This window comes from Notolepis coatsorum (genome assembly GCF_963971535.1).
Source record: "Notolepis coatsorum genome assembly, chromosome: 9".
Lineage (NCBI taxonomy): Eukaryota > Metazoa > Chordata > Actinopteri > Aulopiformes > Paralepididae > Notolepis > Notolepis coatsorum.
This window is the reverse complement of record NC_140173.1, coordinates 102215892-102238093: the sequence shown is the minus strand read 5'-3', so window position 1 is coordinate 102238093 and position 22202 is coordinate 102215892. Positions and strand designations below refer to the sequence as shown.

The window sequence follows — 22202 nt, the reverse complement described above, 5'->3', positions numbered from 1 at the left end:
CTAACTGGCTAACGTTATGAGACATAACACAAAGACGCTATGGCTTGGATAAGCCTTATGGATCCATAAGGCTTGGAAAAGCCTTATGGACCCAACTCTTTAGATGAGGGAACGGGTACATACGCACACAATACGCGACCACTAATAAAAACATAACTACACTAACGTTATGAGAGCTAACATTGCTACCTACTGTACAAGTGCATTGGTTTAGTGCATTTCCTACTTCCGGTTGCTACTGAACGGACATGTTTGTGCGGACCTGTTCTCCTAAACTGGTCAGCAAATGACTGTTTTCATTTTTACGTTATTATTATAATTTTTTTTAAACATTGATCTTAACTGATCACTGTGACTTTATTGCTTTTATCGTTATATATGCCTATGTTTGTGTACATCACTTTGAGCTACATGACATGTATGAAAGGTGCTTTATAAATTACTTACTTACTTACTTACTTACTTACTTACTTACTTACTTACTTACTTACTTACTTACTTACTTACTTACTTACTTACTTACTTACTTACTTACTTACTTACTTACTTGTTGTGTCCACTATGTGTCCTGGTTGTGTCCACTATGTGTCCTGGTTGTGTCCATTATGTGTCCCTGTTGTGTCCACTATGTGTCCTGGTTATGTCCACTGTGTCCCTGTTGTGTCCACTATGTGTCCCTGTTGTGTCCACTATGTGTCCCTGTTGTGTCCACTATGTGTCCTGGTTGTGTCCACTATGTGTCCTTGTTGTGTCCACTATGTGGCCTGGTTGTGTCCACTATGTGTCCCTGTTGTGTCCACTATGTGTCCTGGTTGTGTCCACTATGTGTCCATTATGTGTCCCTGTTGTGTCCACTATGTGTCCTGGTTATGTCCACTATGTGTCCCTGTTGTGTCCACTATGTGTCCCTGTTGTGTCCACTATGTGTCCCTGTTGTGTCCACTATGTGTCCTGGTTGTGTCCACTATGTGTCCTTGTTGTGTCCACTATGTGGCCTGGTTGTGTCCACTATGTGTCCCTGTTGTGTCCACTATGTGTACTGGTTGTGTCCACTATGTGTCCTGGTTATGTCCACTATGTGTCCCTGTTGTGTCCACTATGTGTCCTGGTTGTGTCCACTATGTGTCCTTGTTGTGTCCACTATGTGTCCTGGTTGTGTCCACTATGTGCCCCTGTTGTGTCCACTATGTGTCCTTGTTGTGTCCACTATGTGTCCTTGTTGTGTCCACTATGTGTCCTGGTTGTGTCCACTATGTGTCCTTGTTGTGTCCACTATGTGCCCTTGTTGTGTCCACTATGTGTCCCTGTTGTGTCCACTATGTGTCCCTGTTGTGTCCACTATGTGTCCCTGTTGTGTCCACTATGTGCCCATGTTGTGTCCACTATGTGTCCTGGTTGTGTCCCTGTTGTGTCCACTATGTGCCCCTGTTGTGTCCACTATGTGTCCTGGTTGTGTCCACTATGTGCCCATGTTGTGTCCACTATGTGTCCTGGTTGTGTCCACTATGTGTCCCTGTTGTGTCCACTATGTGCCCCTGTTGTGTCCACTATGTGTCCTTGTTGTGTCCACTATGTGTCCTTGTTGTGTCCACTATGTGCCCTTGTTGTGTCCACTATGTGTCCCTGTTGTGTCCACTATGTGTCCTGGTTGTGTCCACTATGTGTCCCTGTTGTGTCCACTATGTGTCCCTGTTGTGTCCACTATGTGCCCATGTTGTGTCCACTATGTGTCCCTGTTGTGTCCACTATGTGCCCCTGTTGTGTCCACTATGTGTCCTGGTTGTGTCCACTATGTGTCCTTGTTGTGTCCACTATGTGTCCTGGTTGTGTCCACTATGTGTCCCTGTTGTGTCCACTATGTGTCCTTGTTGTGTCCACTATGTGCCCCTGTTGTGTCCACTATGTGTCCCTGTTGTGTCCACTATGTGCCCTTGTTGTGTCCACTATGTGCCCCTGTTGTGTCCACTATGTGTCCTGGTTGTGTCCACTATGTGCCCTTGTTGTGTCCACTATGTGTCCTGGTTGTGTCCACTATGTGTCCTGGTTGTGTCCACTATGTGTCCTTGTTGTGTCCACTATGTGCCCCTGTTGTGTCCACTATGTGTCCCTGTTGTGTCCACTATGTGCCCCTATTGTGTCCACTATGTGCCCCTGTTGTGTCCACTATGTGTCCCTGTTGTGTTCACTATGTGTCCTTGTTGTGTCCACTATGTGCCCCTGTTGTGTTCACTATGTGTCCTTGTTGTGTCCACTATGTGTCCTTGTTGTGTCCACTATGTGTCCCTGTTGTGTCCACTATGTGTCCTTGTTGTATCCACTATGTGTCCCTGTTGTGTCCACTATGTGTCCTGGTTGTGTCCACTATGTGTCCTGGTTGTGTCCACTATGTGTCCTGGTTGTGTCCACTATGTGTCCTGGTTGTGTCCACTATGTGTCCTGGTTGTGTCCACTATGTGTCCTTGTTGTGTCCACTATGTGTCCTGGTTGTGTCCACTATGTGTCCTTGTTGTGTCCACTATGTGTCCTGGTTGTGTCCACTATGTGTCCTTGTTGTGTACACTATGTGTCCACTACTAGTCCAGCAGAGTGTTTACCTGGTCGTGTGCGATGTGCTCCTGGGCGAGGGGAGAGTCCAGCAGAGTGCACAGCGCCTGCAGGCAGGACATCACGTGCTCCATGGGCTCTTCAGGTCGTGGGAAACACAGGAACTCAATACTGACACCTGGGAGAGAGACACCAAGAAACACTTCAAGTCCCCATACACAACCCAGTACCTCAAATCATATAACTCAGTTTTCAGAGGAACAATGTTTTAAAACTGTATTATCTAAAGATTGTGTTCATTCATAGTTAAAGACAGTAGAGGTTGAGTACTTTATTATCTAAAGATAGTAAGTTAGAGTGTTGTGTTCATTCATAGTTAAAGACAGTAGAGGTTGAGTACTTTATTATCTAAAGATGGTAAGCTAGAGTGTTGTGTTCATTCATAGTCGAAGACAGTAGAGGTTGAGTACTTTATTATCTAAAGATGGTAAGTTAGAGGGTTGTGTTCATTCATAGTTAAAGACAGTAGAGGTTGAGTACTTTATTATCTAAAGATGGTAAGTTAGAGGGTTGTGTTCATTCATAGATAGACAGTAGAGGTTGAGTACTTTATTATCCAAAGATGGTAAGTTAGTGTTGTGGTCATTCATAGTAGTGACATCGAGGTGTGTGTTAGGAACTGGAGACTACAGTAGTGACATCAAGGTGTGCGTTAGGAACTGGAGACTACAGTAGTGACATCAAGGTGTGAGTTAGGAACTGGAGACTACATTAGTTACATCAAGGGGTGTGTTAGGACCTGGAGACTACAGTAGTGACATCAAGGTGTGCGTTAGGAACTGGAGACTACAGTAGTGACATCAAGGTGTGTGTTAGGAACTGGAGACTACAGTAGTGACATCAAGGTGTGTTAGGAACTGGAGACTACAGTAGTGACATCAAGGTGTGTTAGGAACTGGAGACTACAGTAGTGACATCAAGGTGTGTGTTAGGAACTGGAGACTACAGTAGTTACATCAAGGTGTGTGTTAGGAACTGGAGACTACATTAATGACATCAAGGTGTGTGTTAGGAACTGGAGACTACAGTAGTTACATCAAGGTGTGTGTTAGGAACTGGAGACTACAGTAATGACATCAAGGTGTGTGTTAGGAACTGGAGACTACAGTAGTTACATCAAGGTGTGTGTTAGGAACTGGAGACTACAGTAGTGACATCAAGGTGTGTGTTAGGAACAGAAGACTACATTAGTTACATCAAGGTGTGTTAGGAACTGGAGACTACAGTAGTGACATCAAGGTGTGCGTTAGGAACACAAGACTACATTAGTTACATCAAGGTGTGTTAGGAACTGGAGACTACATTAGTGACATCAAGGTGTGTGTTAGGAACTGGAGACTACAGTAGTGACATCAAGGTGTGTGTTAGGAACTGGAGACTACAGTAGTGACATCAAGGTGTGTGTTAGGAACAGAAGACTACATTAGTTACATCAAGGTGTGTTAGGAACTGGAGACTACAGTAGTGACATCAAGGTGTGTGTTAGGAACTGGAGACTACAGTAGTGACATCAAGGTGTGTGTTAGGAACTGGAGACTACAGTAATGACATCAAGGTGTGTGTTAGGAACTGGAGACTACAGTAGTGACATCAAGGTGTGTTAGGAACTGGAGACTACAGTAGTGACATCAAGGTGTGTGTTAGGAACTGGAGACTACAGTAGTGACATCAAGGTGTGTGTTAGGAACAGAAGACTACATTAGTTACATCAAGGTGTGTTAGGAACTGGAGACTACATTAGTGACATCAAGGTGTGTGTTAGGAACTGGAGACTACAGTAGTGACATCAAGGTGTGTGTTAGGAACTGGAGACTACAGTAATGACATCAAGGTGTGTGTTAGGAACTGGAGACTACAGTAGTGACATCAAGGTGTGTTAGGAACTGGAGACTACAGTAGTGACATCAAGGTGTGTGTTAGGAACTGGAGACTACAGTAGTTACATCAAGGTGTGTGTTAGGAACTGGAGACTACATTAATGACATCAAGGTGTGTGTTAGGAACTGGAGACTACAGTAGTTACATCAAGGTGTGTGTTAGGAACTGGAGACTACAGTAGTGACATCAAGGTGTGTGTTAGGAACAGAAGACTACATTAGTTACATCAAGGTGTGTGTTAGGAACTGGAGACTACAGTAGTGACATCAAGGTGTGCGTTAGGAACACAAGACTACATTAGTTACATCAAGGTGTGTTAGGAACTGGAGACTACAGTAGTGACATCAAGGTGTGCGTTAGGAACACAAGACTACATTAGTGACATCAAGGTGTGTGTTAGGAACTGGAGACTACAGTAGTGACATCAAGGTGTGTGTTAGGAACAGAAGACTACATTAGTTACATCAAGGTGTGTTAGGAACTGGAGACTACAGTAGTGACATCAAGGTGTGCGTTAGGAACACAAGACTACATTAGTTACATCAAGGTGTGTTAGGAACTGGAGACTACATTAGTGACATCAAGGTGTGTGTTAGGAACTGGAGACTACAGTAGTGACATCAAGGTGTGTGTTAGGAACTGGAGACTACAGTAGTGACATCAAGGTGTGTGTTAGGAACAGAAGACTACATTAGTTACATCAAGGTGTGTGTTAGGAACTGGAGACTACAGTAGTGACATCAAGGTGTGTGTTAGGAACTGGAGACTACATTAGTGACATCAAGGTGTGTGTTAGGAACTGGAGACTACATTAGTGACATCAAGGTGTGTGTTAGGAACTGGAGACTACAGTAGTGACATCAAGGTGTGTGTTAGGAACTGGAGACTACATTAGTGACATCAAGGTGTGTGTTAGGAACTGGAGACTACATTAGTGACATCAAGGTGTGTTAGGAACTGGAGACTATAGTGACATCAAGGTGTGTGTTAGGAACTGGAGACTACAGTAGTGACATCAAGGTGTGTGTTAGGAACTGGAGACTACAGTAGTTACATCAAGGTGTGTGTTAGGAACTGGAGACTACAGTAGTGACATCAAGGTGTGTGTTAGGAACTGGAGACTACAGTAGTGACATCAAGGTGTGTGTTAGGAACTGGAGACTACATTAGTGACATCAAGGTGTGTGTTAGGAACTGGAGACTACATTAGTGACATCAAGGTGTGTGTTAGGAACTGGAGACTACAGTAGTGACATCAAGGTGTGTGTTAGGAACTGGAGACTACATTAGTGACATCAAGGTGTGTGTTAGGAACTGGAGACTACATTAGTGACATCAAGGTGTGTTAGGAACTGGAGACTATAGTGACATCAAGGTGTGTGTTAGGAACTGGAGACTACAGTAGTGACATCAAGGTGTGCGTTAGGAACTGGAGACTACAGTAGTGACATCAAGGTGTGTGTTAGGAACTGGAGACTACAGTAGTGACATCAAGGTGTGCGTTAGGAACTGGAGACTACAGTAGTGACATCAAGGTGTGTGTTAGGAACTGGAGACTACAGTAGTGACATCAAGGTGTGTGTTAGGAACTGGAGACTACAGTAATGACATCAAGGTGTGTGTTAGGAACTGGAGACTACATTAGTGACATCAAGGTGTGTGTTAGGAACTGGAGACTACAGTAATGACATCAAGGTGTGCGTTAGGAACTGGAGACTACAGTAGTGACATCAAGGTGTGTGTTAGGAACTGGAGACTACATTAGTGACATCAAGGTGTGTGTTAGGAACTGGAGACTACATTAGTGACATCAAGGTGTGTGTTAGGAACTGGAGACTACAGTAGTGACATCAAGGTGTGCGTTAGGAACTGGAGACTATAGTGACATCAAGGTGTGCGTTAGGAACTGGAGACTATAGTGACATCAAGGTGTGCGTTAGGAAATGGAGACTACAGTAGTTACATCAAGGTGTGTGTTAGGAACTGGAGACTACATTAGTGACATCAAGGTGTGTGTTAGGAACTGGAGACTACATTAGTGACATCAAGGTGTGCGTTAGGAACTGGAGACTACAGTAGTGACATCAAGGTGTGCGTTAGGAACTGGAGACTATAGTGACATCAATGTGTGCGTTAGGAAATGGAGACTACAGTAGTTACATCAAGGTGTGTTAGGAACTGGAGACTACATTAGTGACATCGAGGTGTGTGTTAGGAACTGGAGACTACAGTAGTGACATCAAGGTGTGTGTTAGGAACTGGAGACTACAGTAATGACATCAAGGTGTGTGTTAGGAACTGGAGACTACATTAGTGACATCAATGTGTGTGTTAGGAACTGGAGACTACAGTAGTGACATCAAGGTGTGTGTTAGGAACTGGAGACTACATTAGTGACATCAAGGTGTGTGTTAGGAACTGGAGACTACAGTAGTGACATCAAGGTGTGTGTTAGGAACTGGAGACTACAGTAGTGACATCAAGGTGTGTGTTAGGAACTGGAGACTACATTAGTGACATCGAGGTGTGTGTTAGGAAATGGAGACTACAGTAGTGACATCAAGGTGTGTGTTAGGAACTGGAGACTACAGTAATGACATCAAGGTGTGTGTTAGGAACTGGAGACTACAGTAGTGACATCAAGGTGTGTGTTAGGAACTGGAGACTACATTAGTGACATCAAGGTGTGTGTTAGGAACTGGAGACTACAGTAGTGACATCAAGGTGTGTGTTAGGAACTGGAGACTACAGTAGTGACATCAAGGTGTGTGTTAGGAACTGGAGACTACATTAGTGACATCGAGGTGTGTGTTAGGAACTGGAGACTACAGTAATGACATCGAGGTGTGTGTTAGGAACTGGAGACTACATTAGTGACATCAAGGTGTGTGTTAGGAACTGGAGACTACAGTAGTGACATCAATGTGTGTGTTAGGAACTGGAGACTACATTAGTGACATCAAGGTGTGTGTTAGGAACTGGAGACTACATTAGTGACATCAAGGTGTGTTAGGAACTGGAGACTATAGTGACATCGAGGTGTGTGTTAGGAACTGGAAACTACAGTAGTGACATCAAGGTGTGTGTTAGGAAATGGAGACTACAGTAGTGACATCGAGGTGTGTGTTAGGAACTGGAGACTACTGGACGTGTGTCTTTATAGAAAGATAATTACTATGGGAGCAATTTTAGTTATGTAACGGTACTGTGTCTCCTTACCCAACATCAAGTGCATTCTGTCTTTGACCAGCTCCTCGAAGGTCTTGGCGTTGCTGGAGACTCCCTGGGGAAGGCCTGGGAGCCTGGGAGGGACGGGAGGCGGCTCCTCGGACTCCTCCACAGCTCCGAAGCCAGTGCTGCTCAGCCACAGGGCTACGGCGTGGAGCACGGGGGCCCAGGAGTTGCGGTAGTGGAGCCGAGCGGTGTCGATGGTCTCCGGGGTATAGAATGCCCCGCCTGCACTCAGGACACACAGCGGCATGAGGGTTAGATCAAAGACCTGCAGGCAGGAATGTAAACCACGCCCCGGTACAGTGAGAACTGAAGGAGGGAGGGGTCCGTTTACAGTCAAGAGCAGCACTATACCTTCAATACTACTGTTCACTGCCAATATCAATTAGTTGTGAGTATGGATGTCCAAGCCAACACAGAGTGGGGCTGTCACAATGAATTTCAATATTCCAACAAACATTATTGATGAGGTGAAATTAAAACGCATCAACGTTTCTGTCCATTTTCATGCTTTTGAAAAAGTGCCTGTAATGCAAGACAATGAAAGAACAGCCATGATGATACAATGAACAGCCGTGATGATACAATGAACAGCCGTGATGATACGAACAGCCATGATGATACAATGAACATCCATGATGATACAATGAACTGCCATAATGATACAATGAACAGCCGTGATGATACAATGAACATCTGTGATGATACAATGAACAGCCGTGATGATAAAATGAACAGCTGTGATGATACAATGAACAGCCGTGATGATACAATGAACAGCCGTGATGATACAATGAACAGCTGTGATGATACAATGAACAGCCGTGATGATACAATGAACAGCCGTGATGATACAATGAACAGCCGTGATGATACAATGAACAGCCATAATGATACAATGAACAGCCATAATGATACAATGAACAATGAAAGATATTTATTTATTGGTAAAGATATTTGCACTACAACTCATACCTCATTGCACCTTACCCTAAGTTGTACCTCATCCCATTTCTGCATTGTACTGTATATTGTAACTCAGTTACTTTTTCTCTACTCTGCATTGTATATTGTATATATGTATATTGAACACTTTTGTTTACACTTGTTTACGTACTTTTGACTTTCTATTTCATACTTATCTATTTTTATCTAGCACACTCACAGGAGCAAAACAGAAAGAAGCATTTCATATAAAAGTATTCTGTATTTTTGTATGACAACTAATAGACATTTTAACTTGAACTTGAACAGCCGTGATAATACAATGAACAGCCGTGATGATACAATGAACAGCCGTGATGATACAATGAACAGCCGTGATGATACAATGAACAGCCGTGATGATACAATGAACAGCCGTGATGATACAATGAACAGCCATGATGATACAATGAACAGCCGTGATGATACAATGAACAGCCGTGATGATACAATGAACAGGATCATCATGTTGCTGACTCAACCTAGTCTCAGTGACATCAAGTTCCAGTCCTGTATCTGGAAATATTGGTACAGTGCCCTGTTGTAGAGCTGCTATTGGTTTATGTTTCTTTTATTAGTGTGATGTAATTTGTTGATTATGTTTGTGTGTTTTCTTTACTCTGTGGACCCTGTGTCTGTTAATAAAGATGATTGATTGAATGAACAGCCGTGATGATACAATGAACAGCCATGATGATACAATGAACAGCCATGATGATACAATGAACAGCCATGATGATACAATGAACAGCCGTGATGATACAATGAACAGCCGTGATGATACAATGAACAGCCGTGATGATACAATGAACAGCCGTGATACAATGAACAGCCGTGATGATACAATGAAGAGCTGTGATGATACAATGAACAGCCGTGATGATACAATGAACAGCCGTGATGATACATTGAACAGCCGTGATGATACAATGAACAGCCGTGATGATACAATGAACAGCCATGATGATACAATGAACAGCCGTGATACAATGAACAGCCGTGATACAATGAACAGCCGTGATGATACAATGAAGAGCCGTGATGATACAATGAAGAGCCGTGATGATACAATGAACAGCCATGATGATACAAAGAGCAAACTTGTTATTTGTTATTTTACACCTGCTTTGATATTATATCCATATAGCCGATATTATATTTTTAGGTTTTTAGCTCGACAATTTTATTTTACTGCAATAAAAACTTTTGGAATGAGGTGAACAAACTGAAAATGTTATCTTATTAGATAAAACAGATGTATATATTTTTTTTATTGCAGATGGTTCCCGTTGCCTCCGCCGTCAACAAATTGTAAAGCGATTTGGATAAAAGCTGCTATATAAATGCACCATTTACCATTTTACAGTGGAGGGCGGAAAATGCCTCCTCCAACCATTTCTTTGGTATATTTTGAACAGAAACAAGAGGTGGCCAGGTACCCTTCAGCAGGCAGCTGATGGTATATAACAGAAACAAGAGGAGGTCAGGTACCGTCAGCAGGTATATTTTAACAGAAACAAGAGGAGGTCAGGTACCGTCAGCAGGTATATTTTGAACAGAAACAAGAGGTGGTCAGGTACCGTCAGCAGGCAGCTGATGGTATATAACAGAAACAAGAGGAGGTCAGGTACCGTCAGCAGGTATATTTGAACAGAAACAAGAGGAGGTCAGGTACAGTCAGCAGGTATATTTGAACAGAAACAAGATGAGGTCAGGTACTGTCAGGAGGCAGCTGATGGTATATAACAGAAACAAGAGGAGGTCAGGTACCGTCAGCAGGCAGCTGATGGTATATAACAGAAACAAGAGGAGGTCAGGTACCGACAGCAGGTATATTTTAACAGAAACAAGAGGAGGTCAGGTACCGTCAGCAGGTATATTTTGAACAGAAACAAGAGGTGGTCAGGTACTGTCAGGAGGCAGCTGATGGTATATAACAGAAACAAGAGGAGGTCAGGTACCGTCAGCAGGTATATTTGAACAGAAACAAGAGGAGGTCAGGTACCGTCAGCAGGTATATTTGAACAGAAACAAGAGGAGGTCAGGTACCGTCAGCAGGTATATTTGAACAGAAACAAGAGGAGGTCAGGTACCGTCAGCAGGTATATTTTAACAGAAACAAGAGGAGGTCAGGTACTGTCAGGAGGTATATTTGAACAGAACCAAGAGGAGGTCAGGTACCGTCAGCAGGCAGCTGGCTGGAGAACTCGGCAGGCAGCGTCAGCAAGGCGTAGTCCCTCAGCATGGCCAGCCACAGCCGGCTCAGGGAGGGGAGCTCCGGCTGCACCAGCGTGATCAGACTGTCGGGAGGAAGTATGTCAGCGCCCAGGTCGTCCTCGTCCTCGTCCTCGCTGCGGGCCGGACGGGCTGGCTTTGACTCCGCCTCTTTCTTGATCTTCATAGCCACCACGTACACCTGGGGGGGAGGGGCATGTACATGAGCCCTGCCACACTCATCATCAAAAGCCTTTTGTACTAAGTGCCTGAAACCTTTTCATTATTTTAGTTTAGTTTGTTTGTTTATTTAGCTTCTGCTTCTTTTTGTGGCACTGATGATACATTTTGTAATAGGGAATGCACCGATATGAACATTTTGGCCGATACAATAACATTTATTTTATGGCCGATACCCGATATTACCAATATTGATGTGATCTGTATAAATAAAACACATTTCTATGATAATAAAAAAAAATTACATACATTTTATTTTTTTTACAACAATCTTGCTCATCAAACCAATGCAATCAATAAAAAATCATTATCACAGGGGGGCGGAGCTGAGCGATCATGGAGTAGACGTGTTTCACATGAGCTCCCTTCTACCGTGCAGAATATACGTTTCTCCACATTAGTCTTTATTTTATTTTTATTTGTTTTTTGTCTGCTTGCTAAGTTGTCGTGTTTCAAATACTGTCGTTGACTTTTTTTTTGACTTTCTGCGATGCCGGTGGTGGAAACCAGATCCATGAGCGCCCCAACCAGCAAACCACCACCGGGCCTGGCCGCACCATCGCCCGGTGTCGGTGAGATAAGCGAAGCTGTGCTCTTGGTCATGACCAAGCTACATGCAGAGTCTGAGACACGCTCCGCTGAAGCACAAAAGAAAGTGCTGGCGGATTTTTGTGTCAACCTTCATTGAGAGATATCAGAGGAAATAAGGCTGGCGCTCGTCCCGCTGATAGACAAGATGGAGTCGCTGCACGCTGTCTCCTCGGCTAATGCTATCGAGCTAGCTGCGCTAACGACGGAGGTATCATTACAGGGCGAGAAGATGGTGGATCTCGAGTCCTCCCTGCTGGCTAGGCAGGCTGAAGTTACCAAACTACAGTCGGTAATTGAGGAAATACAGTCCCGGGAGAGACGCTACAACATCAGGATTGTTGGAGTACCGGAGGGCAGCGGGGAAGGCCGTCTCTCTGAGACCATGCCGGAATTGCTGCAAAAAATACTGGGAAATGACGTCCTCTCCTCCCCTCCTGTCTGTGAGTCGGCCTACAGAGCGGGCAGGTCCACTCCTGGTGTGAACAAAGAGCCGAGGCCCATCATCGTCAAGCTGAACAGGCTTCAGCAGAGGGAACTCATCATGCGGTCGGCTCGTGCCAGAAGGGGTAATCTGAGGCTTGGCGATCACAAAGTGGCCATTTTCGAAGACTTTACACCAGAGGTTCAAGCACAGAGAGGCGAATACAAAGTCGTCTTGTCCAGGCTATGGAAACTAGGCCTGAGGCCCACGCTATTCGCTCCCGCGAAATTATCTGTGTTGGATAAGGTCGATGGTCTGCGTTCATTTTGGTCGTTGGATAAAGCGAAGGAATATCTCGAGGGGATACCCGAGAATGTAGCTTGATAACTATATCGGGTGAGTGACGTGGCGATGTGGGCCTGAATACATTGTTAGGGCCGGCTATTCACAAACACTTGCTGTCATGCCCAGACATGCTAACTGCCCACTGCCCATCCAACTAGCGGGGCTTCCCAATGACTTCTGTTACTTGCTAAAGCTGACCTCATGGTCGTACTTGTGTATCGCCTCTTTGGAAGCTAACGAGCTAGCTGAACAATGTACATAATAGACTAACGTGCTATCCGGATTCATCACTAGCTTACGCGCTAGCCTCGGGCTAGCTAGCGGGCTGCGTCTATCGTCTGCGCTGAGACATTCGAGACCCGTTAATATTTATGCACTTTGGTTGTTGTTGCTGTTTAAGTGTAATCGGCTCGCACAATTCAACGGTGATCGGGTCCTTAACTAACTTCTTGTATGCTGTTATTTTTATATCCAGGCTGTTTTGAGCTTTGGGCTCCGGTAGGAGAAGATCGGTTGAATATATATATAAACAAGATATGATAACAGGTTGTGTCAGGTATTGCTTTTTACCATCCCCGGGTTAATGAATGTGTTTAATTCTATTCTTACATAGGTTATGTCATTCCAGCCGTGGTGCCTGATCAGAGGGGAACTTACAGGTGTGCACTTTGACCATAACCCCCTTTTCCCCTTCCTCTTATTATCGTTGTTTAAATGACATTTGTTTGCACAATTTACCTGGAACCCGATCCTACCTTAGACTATATGCTGGTATGCTCTAATTAAATTTTGTTTTGAATTTTCCTTTATCCATTTGTACTATAACATTGCGACGTTGATGCGCAGACTCGGAAATAGATGGTTGCAGGGTTGATGTTGAGTTGTTATATAATAATGACTATTTTTTTTCCCATTATAGTTATCTCATGTTAGGGCCAAGGCTCACGGTGATTTTCGACCGATATCTTTATTGGAACAATATATGATAACAGGTTGTGTCAGGTATTGCCTATTACCATCCCCGGGTTAATGAATGTGTTTAATTCTATTCTTACATAGGTTATGTCATTTCAGCCGTTGTGCCTGATCAGAGGGACTGTTACAGGTGTGCACTTTGACCATAACCCCCTTTTTTCCCTTTCTTATTATTGTCGTTGTTTAAATGACATCTGTTTGCACAATTTTGCACAATTTACCTGTGACCCGATCCTGCCTTAGACTATCGGCTGGTATGCTTTAATTTAATTTTGTTTTGAATTTTCCTTCATCCATTTGTGCTATAACATTGCGACGTTGAAGCGCAGACTCGGAAATAGATGGTTGCAGGTGTGATGTTGAGTTATTATATAATAATGGCTATTTTTTCCATTATGGTTATCTCATGTTAGGGCCAAGGCTCAGGTGGTTTTCGACCGATATCTTTATTGAATTTTATTTTTATTATTATTTGTGTTTATTGGACTAGTGGGGGTTTAATCAGGGGTTTATCTAGAGGGGGGTCGGAGTGGGGAGCGTCTTATTGGATCCATGACTCTAGTGGGAAATGATAGGAAGATGACCATCCTTAGTGGATGGGGCATAGGGTGGGGATTGGAGAGTGGGTATAGGAGGGCTTATAATAGGACGGGTGGGTTAGGGTATAGAGTAGAAGGGGGGGTTGTAACTGGGGTGGTATTTTTATGTGTTTTATGTGCTGTTGTCTTATATGTGTGTAATTGTTCCTCCTCTGAACTCCTGGGATTGACCGTCTGGGCCCGCCTGGATCAGCGCCTCTGTACTCAGCCTGGCTGCACTGGTATGTTCTCTACGCATTTAGACAAACTCGACCATGGCTAAACTGAATATCTTAATTTGGAACGCAGGAGGTCTTAACGCCCCACACAAGCGTGCCAGTGTCCTTTGGTTATTGAAGAGAAGAAATATTGACATTGCTCTCCTTAGTGAGACGCATTTATTGGTGGGTGATGTGTCAAGGCTAGCAAATCGACAATATCACGTTATCTCCTCATCCTCAGCCGATGATAAGACGAAAGGAGTCGTCATAGTTACAAGACATAACCTTGATATCAAAGTCCTGGATGTGTGGTCGGACACGGAGGGAAGGATTACTATAGTAAAAGTTGAGTTCTCTCATAGGAAGATGGCAATAATAGCATTGTATGCCCCTAACACATTTGATTCAGCGTTCTATAATACAATCACGAAGAATATGTTGGAACTTACTGGATACGCTCTCATTGTGGGTGGCGATTTTAATGCGTGCTGGGATGCGGAGATGGATAGGTCCGGATCCTCTGAAACAAGCACAAAAACGGTCCTCTAAGGCCCTCAGGATGTGGGCCCAGGACACTGGGCTCGCAGACCTATGGCGCTTATCCAATCCCACCCTCAAGGATTACTCTCACCTGTCTGCCAGACACAAAACCTTCTCTCGAATAGACTATGCATTCGCATCCCCTAATTTGTTTGATAGTTTCGACGTCTCATTGGTTCCCCTGGCTCTCTCGGACCACATGGGGATTTTCCTTGTGGCAACCTTTGGCAGGCTCTCCACGAGAGCTCCCAGGTGGCGTTTTAACTCAACCTTATTAAAGAACGATGATTTCTGCTCTGAGTTCAGGAGTAAACTAGCTGAATTCTTGCAGATCAATGTTGGCACGGTCGATGACCCCAGGGTCCTATGGAACGCATTGAAAGGATTTATCAGGGGTCATGTCACACTTTTCGCCTCCAACTTATGTAAATCCCGGTCAAAAAAACTAGAAGGACTGGAAACATTATATGCGGATCTATACGCATCTTTGCAAACTAACTATAGTGATCGACTAAACACACAACGTAAGATAGTCAAGAAGGAAATAAACTCCATACTTAAACAACAGTCTGAGTTCTTGATACATAGGACAAGGCAAAATTACTACTTTCACGGCTCCAGGCCTAGCCATCTATTGGCAATGAAAATACGCTCGAATGATCATTTCTCGGATATCCCCTCGATCAAGACGCGACAGGGTACAATCACTACTGATTCGAAAAGGATCAACAACACTTTTTTTTTTTTATATTTTTTTTATTATTGCAAAACAAAAAATTATTAAAAGTCAGTACTCAACACACAATGCATAATGAAACTTTCAGTAAAGGTGGTTATAATATATGCAAGTACAGAAACAGGATAAAACAAAAATAGTCTATAATAACATTTTAGCCGTATACAGTGTATATCCAGCGAAATTACAATTATATAAATGTTAGTATATAATATACCCCTAATACCTATTTTCTAAAACCCTACACACATATGCTCCAGCTCAAACCCCCCCCTCCCAGACCCCCTCTTGGATAGTACCTCCATTATCCCTCACTCCTAACCAGACACCACCATTATAAGCTAGCTTTTATTCTCTCCACCACTTCTAACCACATTGACATTTTGGATTCATTGAGCCCCAGAATTCTTGCTGTAGATATTTCTTGATATATCACATCAAGATATGTAAGAAACCACACTTTTCGGCACATTTTTTCCGGTTGAAACCAACGTGATGCGATCAGTTTTTTAGCTACTGTGATACCCGATAAAACCAATCTTTTTAGTTGTGGATTCACTGCAAACTCAAAAACATCATTCAATAGTAATACCGCGGGGTGTACAGGTATATTCCAAAATACGAGTGTTGATAATTGTTGGGATACATCTTTCCAGAATGCCTTAACTGGTGGGCAGTCCCAATACATGTGCATAAATGTTCCTTCGTCCCCATTTGTACATTGGGAGCATTTGGAGTCTTGTATAAGCCCCATTTTGCACAGCCTTATAGGAGTCAAGTATGTCCTGTGAATATAGTTCAGATTGATTTGTTGATGATCCGGGTTCCTTGATGTAAGTCGGACATTTGCCCAGGCTCCTTGCCAATCAAAGTCATATTCCAGGTCTGGTATATCCCTCCTCCAGACAGTGTCTATTTGAAGGGTTTCATACGAGGACGTTAGTAATTGATAATAAAAACTTGATACAAAACCTCCCAATGTATCTCTTTCATAGAAAAATTTGTGGTATCTGTGGTGTTCAATTGGTACTAGTAATGGAACACCGTGAGATCTCATACAAAGTCGTAACTGTATGTAAAAAAGCCATGTGGACTCGGTGAGGTTAAACTTTATACATATTTCGACATAACTACAGAGGCCCTTGTTATTAAAAATATCCCCTAATGTGTGTATGCCTTTCTCTTCCCATATAGGGAATCTTATAGGTCGCTTTCCCATTAAGAGTGCATTGTTATTGAATATGGGAGTGTGATTATGCCATTCTTGAGGTTTAGGATATTTCTTTTGTGTTTCCCGCCATGTTCTGATTGCATGGGTAATTATTGGGCCAAATTCTCGCTCACAATGCTTGATTGAAAGTTTAGTGTGTGCTATGTCTTCCAGTCTCTGTGGGGCTACCATGTTTCCTTCTAATTCTCTCCAAGATACCAAAGCCTGGGGATCAGACCATATCTTCACTGGTCTTAAAGTGAAGGCCTTAAAATATTGTAAAAAATCTGGGACTGCCATGCCACCGTCTGCTTTATTTCTCTGTGCGGTGGATCTTTTTATGCGAGGTGGTTTGTTATTCCAAATAAATTTGTATGTGGAGGTTTGTAATCTTTTCCAGTAGCCCTCTGGAGGAGGTAACGGAAGCATTGAGCTGAAGAAATTGATTCTTGGTAATACATCCATCTTAACTATTGATACCCTTGCCTGTACTGAGTTTTTAAGTTTTGCCCACCTGTCCAGGTCGTCTTTGATTTTGTTCTGTATTTTTGTGTAATTGTGCTTCACCGTTTGTCTTATGGTGGGAAATATTTCCACACCCAAGCATCTGAAATGTTTGACCATAGGTATCGCACCTGGGAGGGTTGTGTCTTTTTTTGCACTGGTGTTAAGAGGAAGAAACGCCGACTTAGGCCAATTTATTTTAAATCCCGATAAATCACCAAAGTTTTCTATCAACTTGAGTATATGCGGCAATGTGTTGTTGGGGTTTTGCATGAACAATATTACGTCGTCCGCATATAAACTAATTTTAAGATGTGTGCCCTTGATTACTATTGGTTCTATGTGTTAGGATTGTCTTATAAATTGTGCTAAAGGTTCTAATGATAGATCGAATAGTCCGGGACTAAGAGGGCAACCCTGTCTGGCTGAGCGTGATACCGGAAAGATATCGGAGATGAATGTGCCTGTTGTAATCCTGGCCGATGGGTCCTTGTATAGTACTTTAATCATATCAATGAATCCTTTTCCTAACCCCATCCTTTCTAATACTGCCCATAGAAACGACCATTCTAACCTGTCAAATGCTTTCATAGCATCCAGGGATAGTATCGCCTTAGGTGTGTTGTCCTCTTTGTCAGCATCTAGTACGTGCAGTATTCACCTTATGTTATCATTGATCAGACGACCTTTTATGAAGCCTGTTTGGTCCGGATGGACTAAAGACGTCATATGCTTTTGCAATCTGATGGCTAATATCTTAGAGTACAGTTTGACATCGGTTCCAAGGAGGCTTAAAGGACGGTAACTACCGCACTCAGTGGGGTCTTTGTCTTTTTTGTGAAGAACTGAAATGAGTGCGGTATTTTGGTGTTTATGGAAACTTCCCTCTTTGACTGAGTATAAGATCATATTTAGTAATAAGGGTCCAAATATGTCCCAGCAAGAAATGTAAATTTCTGATGGGATACCGTCAATTCCCGGAGCCTTGCCGTTTTTCATTCCGGATATGGCCTCCTTGAGTTCTTCTTCTAATGTGATCGGTACTTCTAACTGTTTAGCGTCTTCCTCCGTAATTTTAGGGAGAGTAATTTGATTAAGATATGTGTCTAATTTGTCTTGATCAAAGGTCGTTTCTGAATTATATAAATCGGAGTAGAATTCTTTGAATGTATCGTTTATTATTTTGGGTTCTGTTACTAGAGCTTGTTGTTTCCTAATGGCAGTTATATCTGCAAATTTTGCATTAATTCTTAGTCGCATGGCTAATAGGTGACTAGGTTTAGAGCCTTGGAAGTACTGCTGTTGTCTTGTGCTGCGTATTTGCAATTCCGATTTTTGTCTGTATATTGCTTTGATCTCTGTCTTTAGAATGTTTACTTGGTTTTCTAGTCTAGTAGAGTTGTTGTATTTTAAAGAATTAAAAAGCGTTGAGTAAAGCGTTTCCATTTCAGATAGTTTTGTGTTTTGATTTTTGCGCAATATGGAGGAAAATCTATCCGAGAAATCCTTAATCATAGTCTTTACCGACATCCATAATATTCTGGGATCTTGCACCGAGTTAGTATTATCCCGTAGGAATATTGCGAGGGCTTCTTTAATTTGTGTAATGAATTCATTGTTGTTAAGCAGCATAGAATTAAAACGCCATCTTGGGGCCCGGGAAGATAGTGTACCAAATGTTGCTTTCAGGATTAAGTAGCAGTGGTCTGATAGCGCATTGGGTGTAATTTCCACTTCATATTTATCAAATATTCTCGGGGATGCAAAGACGTAATCAATTCTGGATAGTGTGTTGTGTCTCGACGAACGACAGGAGTACTTGCGGGTCATGGGGTTAAGTGAACGCCATAAATCAGTTACCCCTGTTGATTTCGACCAATCTTTTAATGCTTTAGATGAATTTTTTTGTTCGCTGGAAAAGGTAAGGTAAGTTTTGTCCATCCTTGGGTTCCAAATGGCATTAAAATCCGCACCTATTATATATGAGTATTCGGGATGGTTTAACATTTCTTCGGTTAGTGAAGTGAAGAAACCCACTTCGTACAAATTTGGGGCATATACCGCTGCTAATGCAATTTTCCTGTTATTGTGTATAATCCTAGCTATAGTTATGCGCCCCTCAGCATCCGACCATACCCCTTTCAATTCGATATTTAATTTGCGTCTGACGACTATGGCTACCCCTCTAGTTCTCGTAACAAAAGAAGAGTGACTAATATTATGGTATATGTTCAACAACACTTTTAAAGAGTTTTACTCGCAGTTATATAGCTCAGAGGTTAATCTCGACGACTCTAAATTTGAATCGTTCTTTGGCGGGCTTGAGATACCCCACATTTCTGAGGAAGAGGCCAAGGAACTGGGGAAACCGATCACTCTTATGGAGTTGAGGGAGACGATTGCTGAAATGCAGAGGGGCAAGGCACCAGGCTGGGATGGTATTCCACCCGAGGTGTATTTAGCTTTTTGGGACCAACTGGGTCCATTGATGCTCGATATGATCAATTATGCTATCGAGCAAGGAGTTCTCAAGAGATGTCAACATGGCGTTGATTTCCTTACTTCTCAAGAAGGACAAAGATCCCAATGATTGTGGTAGCTATAGGCCCTTGAGTCTTCTCGGGGCCGATTCAAAAGTGTTTGCCAAGGTGCTGGCCCGCCGCTTGCAGAGATTTATGACGGTATTGGTACACTGCGATCAAACTGGTTTTATCCCGGGGCGTCTGGCTACAGATAATCTTAGGAGGCTGTTGCATGTAATCGATAACAGTAAAGACAATACAACTCCGTCCACAGTTCTGTCTTTGGATGCCATGAAGGCGTTTGACAGACTTGAGTGGTCATACCTGTGGAAGGTACTTGAGGTCATGGGTCTTGGGAAGAGTTTTATTCATATGATTAAAGTCCTGTATGCCTCGCCGTCTGCGATGATACCGACAGGCAAAAACTGTTCCACACTCTTTCCAGTCTCCAGATCTTCTAGACAGGGTTGTCCTCTGCGCCCAGGACTGTTCGCGCTTTCCCTCGAACCTTTGGCCCAATTTATTAGGCAATCGGAGGACATCGGCCCCATAATGGTCAATAATACTCCACACAAAATTGCTCTCTATGCGGATGACCTGCTGATTTTCATGGACGACCCCTCCCGGTCGGCCACAAAATTATTGAGAATAATCGACGACTTTGGTAAAATGTCAGGCTTTAAGATTAACTGGAACAAATCAGCCTGCCTACCTCTTAATGAGCTGGCCAAGGCGGTACGACTACCAGCTGATATCCCCATAGTAGAACATTTTAAATACTTGGGCATAGAGATATTCCCCACGCTGAACCAAACTACTAAGTACAACTTCACGGGTACTTATGATCAAATACGCCAGGATCTAGACAGGTGGTCGCCCCTTCCTAACGCCTTACAAGCCCGGGCTTCCATAATCAAAATGAACGTCCTGCCTAGGATACATTTTGTTAGCTCAATACTCCCCCTGCCCCCTCCAATAGACCACTGGCGCAAGGTACAATCGATGGTATCTAAGTTTATCTGGAATAACAAACGCCTGAGAATCAAAAGGGCTACTACTCAACGTAGAAAACAAGATGGGGGCCTCGCAATCCCTGATTTTAAGCTTTATTTCTGGTCCTTTTCACTGAGACCTCTGATGTGCTGGCTAGACCCTGTAGAGGCTGTATCGTGGCGCTCCTTAGAAGCGGCGGCGGTCTCATTGCTAAGATTGCAGGATGTAGTGTACTCCACTGTCTCTATTTCGAAATGCCGGCTGAGGTATGGACCGATCATAACTCACGTGATCCAAACGTGGCGTAATGTACAGAGGTCGTGTGGGGTTAAATGCCCATGGCACCTGGACTCTCCAATTTTTAATAACCAGCAATTACTTGTTGGGCACAAGCCGGTTAATATTCCTCAATGGCAAAGGAGGGGAGTGCATACTCTGGAGGATATTTATGATAAGAACGGCCTCCGTGCGTTTCAGGACTTAAGAGAATTTTATGATCTACCCGGCGAGTCCTTCTTTCTTTACCTTCAACTAAGGTCAGCACTGAGGGCGCATGGCGTGCCGTGGGCTCAAGCTTTGCACCCACACCCCTTCCTCAGGCTCATAGTGGACAGGACGACATCCAGAGGGTTTGTCTCAGACTTTTATACGCTCTTAATTCAATCCACGTATAAAAATGTATCATTGGATACAATCTGGCGTGTGGATATCCCGGAGTTGGACCCCGAGTTTGACTGGGATGATGTTTGGGCAAATGTGGCATTATCTTCCCGCAACCCCAATCACCAGCAAATTAATTTTAATTATATTCATAGGACCTATCTTACACCTAGGAAGCTATTTGCTATGGGACTGATAACCGACTCTCGGTGCACTTTGTGCTCTCAAAAGGCCACTGGCACTTATATGCATATGTATTGGGATTGGCCACCAGTGGCCCGCTTCTGGAGGTCAATAACGGACAAACTTTCAGACCTGTGTGGCTTAACTATCCCATTCACAGCTGTTACGCTACTCCTGAACGATATAACGACACTACCTGCGTCCGTTCAACTAAAAAGGGTTGTCCTAGCGGGTGTCACAGCAGCGAAGAAGCTAATAGCAATGAGATGGAAGGAGCCTGAGAAGCTTACAGTGATTAACTGGTCCCTAACACTATTGGATGTGATTTATCTTGAGATATCCATGGCGCGGGTGATTGGGGTAGGACAGGCTGGCATTGACCTGTGGTTCGCAGCAGCTGAGAAGGTAAGGACCGCCGTGTGCGGCTGAGCGGGGTTGGGGTGCTTGATCGGGGGGGTCCGGCGGTCTCTTGGGAGGGGGAGGAGGAAATGTTTTGTCGGTCTTGTCTTTTGTCTTGTCCTCTTGAGTTTAGCTGGGGATTTAATGGGGGGGCAGCTATTTAACTATTTCTT

At 43.5% G+C, this 22202-nt stretch overlaps 1 protein-coding gene across 1 annotated transcript in view; it reads right to left on the bottom strand.

The window, feature by feature from the left end:
- The window catches only part of heatr5b (HEAT repeat containing 5B), a 227685-nt gene that overhangs the window by 47310 nt on the left and 158173 nt on the right, over positions 1-22202 (bottom strand). Inside the window, exons 27-29 of the mRNA XM_084321947.1 lie at positions 10879-11113; positions 7702-7938; positions 2595-2722 (exon numbers count right to left, since the gene is read on the bottom strand). Of these exons, the coding sequence (XP_084178073.1) occupies positions 2595-2722; positions 7702-7938; positions 10879-11113 (600 nt within the window). The remainder of the gene's footprint in view (positions 1-2594; positions 2723-7701; positions 7939-10878; positions 11114-22202) is intronic.